The sequence below is a fragment of the Protomyctophum bolini genome (genome assembly GCF_963924005.1).
Source record: "Protomyctophum bolini genome assembly, chromosome: 12".
NCBI lineage: Eukaryota > Metazoa > Chordata > Actinopteri > Myctophiformes > Myctophidae > Protomyctophum > Protomyctophum bolini.
In genome coordinates this window covers 15,214,745-15,227,244 of record NC_137873.1, presented here as the reverse complement: position 1 = coordinate 15,227,244, position 12,500 = coordinate 15,214,745, and the positions used below count along the sequence as shown (strand labels likewise).

At 43.6% G+C, this 12,500-nt stretch overlaps 1 protein-coding gene across 4 annotated transcripts in view; it reads right to left on the bottom strand.

The window, feature by feature from the left end:
* Positions 1–12,500, bottom strand: part of rasal2 (RAS protein activator like 2) — an 88,431-nt gene that overhangs the window by 45,730 nt on the left and 30,201 nt on the right. For all 4 annotated transcript variants that reach the window (XM_080777447.1, XM_080777449.1, XM_080777448.1 and 1 more), the window contains exons 2-3: positions 6,815–6,942; positions 5,390–5,507 (exon numbers count right to left, since the gene is read on the bottom strand). In XM_080777447.1, the coding sequence (XP_080633573.1) occupies positions 5,390–5,507; positions 6,815–6,942 (246 nt within the window). The remainder of the gene's footprint in view (positions 1–5,389; positions 5,508–6,814; positions 6,943–12,500) is intronic.

Here is a 12,500-nt window from a genome sequence, read left to right as displayed (position 1 = left end):
TGCTCAGAGAATGAAGTGGGGGTATGAGGGGGGTCTTAAGAGGTCAGAGCAGAATGAATCAACTCTTGGGTCACGGGGTCTTCACGATTAGTGTTGCCACGTCTGCTTATTATAAGCAACTTTGGGCTTGTTTTTCTTGTAAATATTGGTAGTTGCGGGTTGCAGGTTATTTTTTATTATATATATTTTTTGGTTTCTAAAGCGTAGTTGCTTATTTTGGGCTTGTTTCCTAATGTTGTTTAAACACGTGGTTCTCAAACATTTTCCTGTCAAGGACCACCAAATTCCCCATATGAAAATATTTTTGTTGTGACCCCAGTGCCAGATTTGTGTTCACTTGTTTCACTTTTTTCAAGATTTTTAGGGAAATAGCTCGTAGATTGTCGATCAACTATTTTCCATTATCCATCTCATGTGGCCTAGTCGCTACTTTTGGGCTTGTTTTCACAGACGTAGTTGCTTATTGCTCTCGCAAAATCTGGCAGCAGTGTTGTTCACAATCCTGTAGGCTATTTAAAACGTATTTTTAAATAAGCTATAACTAGACTTTAAACCATCATTTAATGGACACTGAGGATTTTACTATGTATTACAAATACAATACAATGCTTCCATACGTATGCAGTATCAGTTCAACTATGTTCTGGGAAAGCATCTTTAATTTTCTTGTTTTTAGCGTTCAAAAATAGCATGAACATTTTTGGAAATGTGTGAGAACTGCTGGTTTTAACTGCCTCTGGTCTTAATCAGACAGGTGTGTCCTGTTGGTCTTAATCAGACAGGTGTGTCCTGTTTGTCTTAATCAGACAGGTGTGTCCTGTTGGTATGACTAGAGCGAAATGCCTGTGTCAGTATAGGGCTCAACAGTGGAAAAAGTACTCAATACTGCAATGTGGAAAAGTCCAGAATGCAAAATGTAGAGATAGGGTGAGAAGTTCAGTCACACGAGAGAGACTCGGAGTAGAGCCGCTGCTCCTTCGCCTGGAAAGGAGCAAGCTTAGGAGGTTCAGGCATCTGGTTAGGATGCCTCTCAGGCATCTCCCTAGGGAGGTCCTCGACGCACGTCCCACTGGGAGGAGACCCCGAGGCAGACCAAGTCGCAGTTGGAGGAAACACATCGACTCACTGGACTTGGAACGTCTCGGGATCCCCCAGGAGGAAGTCACTAATGTTGCTCTGGAGATAAGCGGATAAGCGGTTGAAGATGGATGGATGGATGGATGGATCTACAAAGTAACTAGTAACTAAAGTTTTCAAATAATTGCAGTGGAGAAATGTATTTGCCTCTGAGATGTAATAGTGGAGTAGAAGTAAAAGTACTGAAAATTTGAAATACTCAAGTAAAGTAAAAACAATAAATAAATATGTACAGTACTTGAGTAAATGTACTCAGTTACATTGGAACTGCTGGTAGTGTAGGACTGAACAGAGCAGAAGTTGACGGTTGGGTGTTTTGAATGTGAAAGCCGGCTGGTTTACGGCCCTGGGACACAACAATGCAACTGACCTCAGACCAGCCACTGGGAAAGCCCACCTACACACTCACACAAAGACACTGAACTCAGTGTCGAGCAGGGTTACCATAGTTATTAGTTAGCTAAAAACCTAACAAAATGACAGGAACTACAAAAAAGAACGAACTGAAAGTTTATAGTGTGTTTACACTGTCCTTAGTTTAGAAAAATTGCTCACGTGTTTCTCATGCTGTGAGCTTGTAGATCTGCTATGTTTGCAATTCGTCCGAGTTGTTGAAACTTGACCATATTACAATAAAAAACTAAGCCTTGTAAAAGAAATAATTATATATATATATATATAAATCATATATATATACCGTATATATACACACACACACACACACACAGGTATATATATATATATATAGCAAAAAGAAAACACTAGGATAGAGCCCTGAGGGACAAATGCTAAATTGTAATAACCTTGACCTCTGGACCAGCCCACCTACTCGCTCCCACAAAGACCAAGAACTGAACGCTCTGTGTAGACGAGACAGAATCATCTTCATCTCCCCGTCCCTCCAATTTAAGTATCTATAGTTCCGGAAACGGGTAGTATATCTTCTTCTTTTTGTTGTAGCACGCACAAGTGATCCATTACTTCTTGGGGACATGAAATCCAAAACCATGGCCGCGGCACGGGGGCCATGACCTTTGGGCATTTCAAAAAGCAACACAGAAAGCTAGTTATAGGGCTGCTATAGCCTTTGCACCGGGCCCCCCCTCCTACACGCCGCATACTCATGCCCTGAGAAATGTCCCTGGGCCCACGTAGTAGGGAGAAGAAAGAGAGGGGGGGTCACACACTGCCGTGACCACCCCCCCTGTGCTCCGCCAAGGACCCGGCAGGACAAAAACAGGCTCGCTTTTGTCCTGTGCCCGAGACATTCCCAAGATTCAACCGTCCCACTCTGCCGAAAGCCACAGACCCCCCCCACCCCCTCGCCGCCTATCCCCCATATCCCAAACCAACACCCCCCAATACTGTACTTAAGTAACATTTTGAGGTATATATACTTTTTTGCTTTCTTCAATAGTTACAATGTTCAATACTTTTACTTCTACTCCACATCCCAGAGGAAAATATTGTACTTTTACTCCACTACAGTTAAACTTTAGTAACTAGATACTTTGTAGATTTTGATATATATTCCATTTACAAAACACTTCAGCCCTATACATTTTTTAATACGGGACATGCACTTGCACATGTTACACTGCAGTCGGCAGATACTTTTACTTAAGTGAAACCTGTGAGTATTTCTACTATCACCGCCCTGTCCACTACCCACACCTCGCGGCCTAAATTACAGGCGTGCGCTGAGAGGAGGCAAGGCTGTGTCGATGCAACACTTAATTATACCACGTCAACTCACATTGTGTAGCGGTATCTGAAAGCATACCTCATGCTCCATCTTACAGTAGTATGACTTGGCCTTTACAGTTACTCTGTATCTGTACTTTAATCACTCGAACCCCAATACCTTTTTGCGAGGTCCTCAGGGCTCTATTTTTGTGTATTTTTGGTTTTCAAATATATCTTCGCTGAAAATAGCAGTGAATGTTTTCCCCAGAATATAGATGTGGTAAACAAAAAATGTAACTTAACACTTGCGGGGTGCCTCGGACGTCTGTGCGTTTTATATTGATGAATGTTGGCCCCGACCCTAAGCTACATCTGGCTAGCTCTGGAATGCTAGCATCATCCCGGCCGTTTCACTCATAAGGATATGAAGAATCAACTGACTGAGAGAAAACGCTAATGTTACTGCTGCTGAATTAGTTACATTTTCGCTAGAAACAGATGATATCAAATATGAGTGACTGATGGTCGTAAATGACACAGAGCCACCTCCCTGAAAATTTCGCAGAGACACTTTGTTTATTTCTGAACCACAATGCTTTTATGAGATGATTTTAAGATGACCCCATGTTATTCTCCATAGAGAAATTACTTCCGTGAACCAGGGGATGATCGAGTGACAACACTCGTTTTGATTCTAATCAAAACAAGCGTTGTTTACGTACAGTAATATTTTCAGTGGTGGACAGTAATTAATGACCTGGGCATCAAATAATTGGCTTAGGAATGCCACAAAAACTAAGAAATCTCCATGAATTCAAGGCTTCATGGGGTGTGTACGGTAATTGATAGAAAAATCAAATATATAATTTGTGGGGGTGAACTACTCTAGGGGCGTCATTTCAATGCGCGCGTGTGTGTGTGTGTGTGTGTGTGTGTGTGTGTGTGTGTGTGTGTGTGTGTGTGTGTGTGTGTGTGTGTGTGCGTGTGTGTTGTTTTCCTCCCTGAAATGAAAGCCAGACAGCAACTGTCTGAGGATTAGAGGACAAATGTAGCTCTGCTGACTGCTTTGATTAAACTGCTGACACACACGTGTCCGCGCACACACACACACACACACACACACACACAATCACACACACACACACAGTGCCAGACATTAATCCGGCACCTGAACTTGCTACTCCTGTATTGGGCGTGTCTGTGACCTTTTGACTGTGACCTTGTTTGCCACCCACCACGTTACCCCTTTGTACTTGCTCATTATGTCCTAACCTCATGTACTGTACTGTACATATCTGTCACTTTTATCACCTTCTGTCCACCATTGATTTTGAGAGCCTTGATTTAGTTTTAGTCTTTTGAGTAATTTAGTCATATTTTATGGAAACATTTTGGCATTAGCTTGCAAGAAAACATGACTTTACTCAGTTCTTGACACGTGTAAACCTGTGAAGTGACAATAAAGTAGCACAGTAAAGCTTGCAGATCTGCTATTTTGGAAAAATCATGACAATTTGTGCAAATCTTTTAATATATTCGATATATCGATATATCGAACATTTTTAACTCAAATATTTGCTTCTGGAACTATTTTGGGATGGCGTTTGGAGGCCAAATCTATTTGATTTTGGGGGTCTTTGACATGAAAAGGTTTGAGAACCACTGCTATAGTAGCCTGGGGTCCACCTATGCTTTCTATGGCATAGGCAGCTCCCGGCAGGATCCGCCGGGAGAATCGCAGCAGGTTTCCGAGGCTACTGCTATAGTAGCCTTAAAGAGCCCTGTGCTTTTCTGGGCATAGAGGGGCGGAACAAACTACAGTAGCGCACTAGCGCTGGATCGCTGCCGATTGGTTCACCAACCTATGAGCCCGCCTCCTCCTCCCCAGTAGAACGCAGCAGAGAACACTGACATGATCAAAGTGAAGTTATTGGTTTAGCGAAATACAAGGTTCACTCCCACTCCTATGCCACTTTTCCTATTTGGCTCACCCAGGCTTATTTTGTCCCCTTTGAAAACAAAACGCCTGCCGTTATCGAGGCTACTCATATAGCAACATACCAGAGGTTTTTCAGAAAACTGCTTATGATTTAGAAGGTCTTTGTAGAATTGGCCTCAGGTCTTACTGGGCTAAGTGATTGATTGTATCTACTGCAGAGGTTTTGACCTGAGTGAGCTGCAGGTTTGTTGGGTGTGCTTGGGTCACTTATGTTGAAAAACAGGAACCGCTGAGGAGGAATCGGTAGGATGTGCAGACGCTGCGGCCACAGATCTAGAATGGCCTCTCTTGAGGTGAGCAAGTGGTTCTTTACGACTACAAAACGTTAAAAGCCACGGATTAAAGACAAATGAAATCTCACATCTGAAAATTAATTTGATTGAATTACAAAGTACAAACGTGCTGTGGACGCAGGCAGGCAGGCAGCACACACGCACGTGCCGGTTCGATCGCCGGCACCCACTGTGTGTTGAAGTGTCCTTGAGCAAGGCACTGAAACTCGAACACACACACACAGCATGGTGTGTGTGTGTGTGTGTCTGTATATTTACATATGAATATTCTTACCCAGCACGTTGGTGCCCTCTGGCTGGAACTCAGGGAACTGTCCCTCTGATGGCACACTGACAGTCCGTCGTAGGCTCCGCCCCTTAGCCGAGTCTGCCTGGCTGTCTGCTATGTCAGCCTGCAGAGTGGGGAAGAGGGGCATGATGGGTAGTAAATGGTGGTTCAATACACAGGATATGTACTGTGAGTATCTGTACTGTAAATAAATAACTTCAAAGGTTAAAAAAAGGTAAAATCACTGGCAGTGCAGAATAGACGCATGTTCATGCGTGCACGTGGGGATTTTGGCAGTTTTTACGTGAACTAGCAACGAAGCTAATTTTTTGAATTATTTTGTTTAAATGCGTTCTCTCGGGCGTGGTGTCCTGGACAAAGGTAGCTTAATCTTGTTATCTCGGGCATGGCGTTGAAACAGTTTTAACGTAGTAGCCCAATCAGGGACCAGCATCTCTGGCAATGTCATTATTAACAGCCAATAAGGGACCACCATTCTTGGTGACTTAACTAAGGTAAGTTTCAAGGTTGGTATAAGGTCATAACGGGTCTAAAGGATTTAGAAAAGCAGTTTTATATAGCGTTTCAGTCCCGCCCCCTTTCATGACAACGACGGCCCAGGAAATAATTCCCCCTAGACATTTCAAAAAGTATTTATTTAAAGATCTGTAAGCCTCGAACAAAGCCAACTCGGATCGTAACAAATCATGACAACAAACACAATATTTTGGTCTGAACAAATTACAAAGAAGAAAAACCCTTTTTTAATTCTTTCTAATTTAGTTCGGCCCAACAAGTTTGTTGTCATGATTTATCACGATCCGAGTTGGCTTTGTTCGAGGCTTACAGATAATAGTGAACTACTAGTTAACTAACTAATGTCTATTAGTTAACTAATAGTGAACTACTAGTTAACTAACTAATGTCTAGGGTAGGTACCCTCACAAAAAACATGCAGTAATCCTGGTCTCTAAACTGCCTCTCCCTGGCCAGCCGGGGCGCCTGATGGAGGGGAAAGGAACTGGTTGGAATAACGTGTTCCTTCCACGCGCTACGTCCAACCAGGGAAACTCCCCCCTGTCAGGTGTAAAGGAGCAACTTGGACACTCAGGCATGAAGGAAGCATGAGTTCAAGTCCGTTGCTCTCCCCTTGTCCCCTATATATGGGGACTAGGTTGGTGGAGGGTGTGTAGAGCCCAGGATTACATTAGATGATTGACACAGGGGTGAAAAATGGGTTACAAAATCGTGGGATAAAAAATATATATAAAAAAAAAAAAACGAACTAATGTCTATAAGACATTAGTTAGTAGCACTCAAAGTAGAGAGGATGTACAGAGGATTTAGACCAGCAGTTCAAGCGGTGATGCCATGTGAGTGCGTGCGTGCACATGCGTGTGAGTGCGTGCACATGCGTGCGCGTGCGTGTACCTGCTGGTCCTTGCTGATCAGAATGAGCTGGCTGTCAGTCAGGACACAGTACTTCCTCTCCCAAACCGAGCTCTCTATCAACGGAGACTGACCGCACGAAAACCGGTGTGACGGAGCGCCTTTCACATCTACAGACGCACACGCACACGCACACACACACACACACACACACACACACACACACACACACACACACACACACACACACACACACACACACACACACAGAGACAGAGAGAACAGAAATTAATCATTATAACAATAACAATTACAAGGTAAATCAGCAAAGAACAATTGTCTGTCGGGTGTCCAAAACCCTTACTTTTCAAGAATTAGGAAAAGAAAAAATTATAATAACCTGTGTTCTAATGGATCTAATGTAGTTATTATTCAGTCACAAGTTGTTGTTCATGCTTTTCATTGTTTCAATATTTATAAAACAGTTTGAAACGTTGACGCAATGCGACGCATTTTTGGCTTTAAGTTGTACATCTGCTATTTGTACTACTTTACACTGGTAGCCAAACCCAGCCTTAATCAGATCCGAGATCAGATCTGTGCCACATCCAGATTGGAATCAGATTAGTTTAAATATGGCTAAACACAAACAGGTTACATGAAATCCGACTTGACACATTCAGATGGTTTCCGAGATCCCAGTCTGAACGCTAACCTGAACTAACCACCCAAGTCGCATATCAATTTGCCAAAGAAGGGCTTTTCATGCACCCCCGGAAATATACTTCTAATCAGTGTTTTCTGGTCAGAAGAAAAGGGGTAAAAATGTCCCATCTACCATTTATGAGAAATGAGACTTTAAACTAGTGACTGGAAGCAGAAAGTATTCATGACCATGTTTATTAAGGTAATACAGTCTAGGTGAAGTTGGGCCCAAATACATGGTCCTCTATGGAGCTATGGGTTTTTTTTGGGCCCAGTGACAGCGCCACAACAGGCCATTATATGAACTTTCAGGAAGTCCTGATTTCCTTAGTGGCTTCACAAAATATCTGTCTGACTGCCCCCCTGGTGTAAACCTACAAGCAGCATTAACACTGCAGTTCACAACTTTGTCCTGAAGGAGGGGCTGTGGTCTAGTGGGACACTGCTGTCATTACTGTAGTGTGAACTGCACTGTACTGTATACCAGGAGAGAGAGAGACTGAACAAGCTGCTTGATCACGCGTGCACGCACACACACACACACACACACACACACACACACACACACACACACACACACACACACACACACACACACACACACACACACACACACACACACACACACACACACACACACACACACGTCAGTTTGAGTTAAATGCTGAAGGCAGCAGATTTAAACATGATTAAATATTGAACGGCATGTCGTGGCGTTGACGCAATATATAAATAATTGATGTTAAACTGGTTAAAAGTACTGAGTCACCTTGATGATGTAATGACACAGCTGTTCACTTCACATGTGTGAAGTGTGACTGCGTGCGTGTGTACGGGCGTGCGTGTGTGTGTGTGTGTGTGTGTGTGTGTGTGTGTGCGCGTGCGTGCGTGCGTGCGTGCGTGCGTGCGTGCGTGCGTGCCGGACCGATCGCATGACACTCTTCCTCAGTGTTTTACATCAGAGGGTTTGCATTTTTAACGGCTTAACACAGTGGAGTAACTATTTTGGGACACTGGCATTTTCAGGATCCACAGCATATTCACAGTGTGGTTCAAATGCGGTCAAGGCCTGGGAGGGAGGGGGCTTTCTGGTTGCCTTTGGATGTAGGTAGACATGGCAAAGAATTGACTTGGAATGGAACTACCTCTTTGGCGTTTTGGGTTTTTTTTTTGCAGCAAGAGTTAAACTTCTGACCATCCAGTTAAAGTAACAGTTACGAAAAAAAACAAGGTCGGTAGGCGGTAGGCAGTGACTTCCAGAAGAATCCTTAAAGACCTAGTGAAATTAAAAATACATTTTTCACACTTTTAGACCATATCCGTGGTCATCATGTGGTCATCATGTGGGCATACCAATGGATGCCAAAAAATGGGAACATTTTAATTTTTGTGTAAGCTATTCCATACAAATCTAATTGTAATGACTTCCTGAAAAGGAAAACGTGCTGCGTGGTGACGTGACGAGGCTCACATCAATAAAAGCCAATAAAAATGAAGCTCACCCGTTTGATTCCCCTGGCCCTGCTCTGCTGCCGTCTCTCTGTCACCTTGTAAACAAACACTCTGCATGTGCGCGTGCATGAGACAGAGAGACGTCTCATAGCCTGGAGGGATGCGATGCGACGCTCTGATTGGTTCAGAAACTTTTCAGAGGCGTTTGAGGCTGAAACTTCAAAATAAAATGCTCAAATTAACCATTTCACCCCGTCTTTAACTGCCCCGCCATGCAGGCCTAAGTAGGGCTGCGTGATGGTTTTTCTGGGGGGGGGGGGGGGGCAGCTCAAATATGATTATTTTGGGGGGTCCCCAGTTCAATTATGATTATTTTGGGGGGTCCCCAGTTCCAATATGGATATTTGGGGGGTCCCCAGTTCAAATATGGTTATTTTGGGGGGTCCCCAGTTCCAATATGGTTATTTTGGGGGGTCCCCAGTTCCAATATGGTTATTTTGGGGGGTCCCCAGTTGAAATATGGTTATTTTGGGGGGTCCCCAGTTCCAATATGGTTATTTTGGGGGGTCCCCAGTTCAAATATGGTTATTTTGGGGGGTCCCAAGTTCAATTATGATTATTTTGGGGGGTCCCCAGTTGAAATATGGTTATTTTGGGGGGTCCCCAGTTCCAATATGGTTATTTTGGGGGGTCCCCAGTTCAATTATGATTATTTTGGGGGGTCCCCAGTTGAAATATGGTTATTTTGGGGGGTCCCCAGTTCCAATATGGTTATTTTGGGGGGTCCCCAGTTCAAATATGGTTATTTTGGGGGGTCCCCAGTTCAATTATGATTATTTTGGGGGGTTCCCAGTTCAAATATGGTTATTTTGGGGGGTCCCCAGTTCAAATATGGTTATTTTGGGGGTCCCAAGAGGTAGTATACAGATGGGTGAGCCAAGGGAACAAGCGGGCCCAGGGAACGGTTGGAAAGCCGCCGGCCTATCGGCTATTTCCCTGTCATAATATCCTGTAGCAGGGGGCCGTCTGTAATTACATTACACAACCGAGTATAGGGCTTAAGTGGTGAAAACACTGGCTTTACACATAAACCCCTTCTATCTACCCAGGCTGTCCAAGACCAGAACGTTTCCCAATCCTGCTGCGTTGCTGTCTCTCTCTCTGTTTGTCTCTCTCACACACACACACACACACACACACACACACACACACACACACACACACACACACACACACACACACACACACACACACACACACAGTCCCATTAAGACCGATTCAAGACTCGGAGTTGCACCACTCACTTCACACGGGTGTGAAGTGTTTTTTTAATCTTCAGTGTGGGGTCCCCGGAAGTTCCAGACCCACAGGACCACGGCCAGGGTGCCGGCCCGGTTATATGTGTTAATATGTGTTGTGTGTTAGGTTGCGTGGTGAAAAACAACCATGCTGTTTTCGTGCTCAGACCCAGGCTGCCAGCCACCGAGCCACGTAGCTCCATAAGGGAGTGGTTGCACCGGACCACTCAAAACATTTTCAAAAAACAGCAGATCTACTGTAAGCTGACGCAGTGTGTCACTTCAAGCTTTACTTCTGCTCAAATCTAAACTTACACAGATGCTTTCCCAGGTTTTATGGATAAACCTATCTGAATCTTGTCCTAATTCTAACCATGTACCGGTAACTCTAATAATAATAATGAAATAAAATAAACTTGTAACGAGGAAAACAACATTTCTCTTTTGGGGTCTGGCATGTTTCGGAAGACACTTGTAAAAGAAGACCTCAATAGAAGACGCCAAGATTCTTGGCAAACGGTGCATTTTTCATAGCACTTTTCTCCAACGCACTTGTGCATTACCGTGGCCCATTCACACACTGACAGCAGAGGAAGCCATGCTCTGGTACCAAGCTGCTCATCAGGAGCACGAAGGGCTATGTTCACATACTGTAGGTGTCCATATGCCTTTTCAATTGGCGTGTTCATTTTGACAGCAAATTTGTCTTTTGAATTGGCAGAGAGCAGACAATTTAGTTTATTTTGGTTAATGGTCTTTTGAATAAAATGTCATATTTTAGTTCAAATTTTAGTTTTAGTCGACTAAATATCACAATATTTTCCAGCCGACAGATACGCTATAGAATGTAGCAACCATGACTGCTGTCAAATGCAGACACCGTTGTGAAACAACATCACACCTCTGATTCCGCAAGGCCACATGCAGCGCACAGACACACAACGTATTGAGACACACTCAATGTATTGCACACACACACGCGCACGTGCACACGCACGCACACACACACACACACGCACACAGAGAGAGAGAAGAGGCGTTACTGTGGTGTGTAGAAAAACAACTTGGTGTTAATGGTGGATATTCACACGAGATGTGTTTGTCAACGTGCCTATAGGATATGCCACAGACAGACAGAGAATGTCATATGTAAATTAATTATGAAAAGAAAAACAGGCTTTGTCATAATTAGAATAATCAAAAACATGAATTGATCGTCGGGCAGAAGCCTCTCATCTCTGTGTGTTTAATGCCCTTGTTCGTCATTTTACGACCTCACACAAAAGCATTGAAGAAGAAGAAGCCGATCTATACAAGCTCAAAACACGCTGCAATGCTACGCGTTTGTTTAGCTTGTAGAAAAGCAATTGTTCTGCTATTTTCTGGACTGTTCCTGAAAATTTTCAGTTTTGGACACCCATAGTAGGTTGTCTCTGCCTTGCTAAACAAATGCTGTTTTCTTAAGCCATTAAAACATCTGCGTTATTTTAGATTTGAACCACTTTTACCATCTTTTTATACTGACCCCTCCCCCCATGACTCATTAGCATGCATGCTTCCTCTGGCTCCAGTACACACACACACACACACACACACACACACACACACACACACACACACACACACACACACACACACACACACAGTGATGAATCTTACTGGTTATCTGCTCCCAGTCAAACCACTATCCCATCTTATCCGCAGGGTTGCCATGTCCGCTTATTATAAGCGACTGAAGGCTCGTTTTTCAGTAAAGCCGCTTGTAAATATGGGTGGTGAACTTGTTGTTTTGGAGGGGCTTGTTTCTAAAGTGAACTTGTTGTTTTGGAGGGGCTTGTTTCTAAAGTGAACTTGGGGGCTTGCTTCAGTTTTAACCACTTTAACCCTATATACATTGGCTGCTTGTAAATAACAGATCTACAAGCACACAACAAGTGGAGGTGTCAGGTGTGACGTGTTGCAAGCTTGTAGATCTGCCAATAATGTAATTTGATGACTGGCGGTGGCGGAGTCTCCTATTGAACCGGTCATCAAATGATTGGCTCAAGAATACGTGAAGAACAAAACAATCCCCATGAATTCATGGCTTCATGGGATGTGTAATACCGGTAAGCTATTTTCCTGGGTGATCTACTCCTTTAACCACACAAATCTTGTATGAGGGTCACTGATACATGTTTTCAGATGAGGGGTGCCGTTAACCAAATACAAATTAATTTGGGCATCCCTGAAATGAAAAGAACCACTGCTAAACCACTCCAAAACATCACACG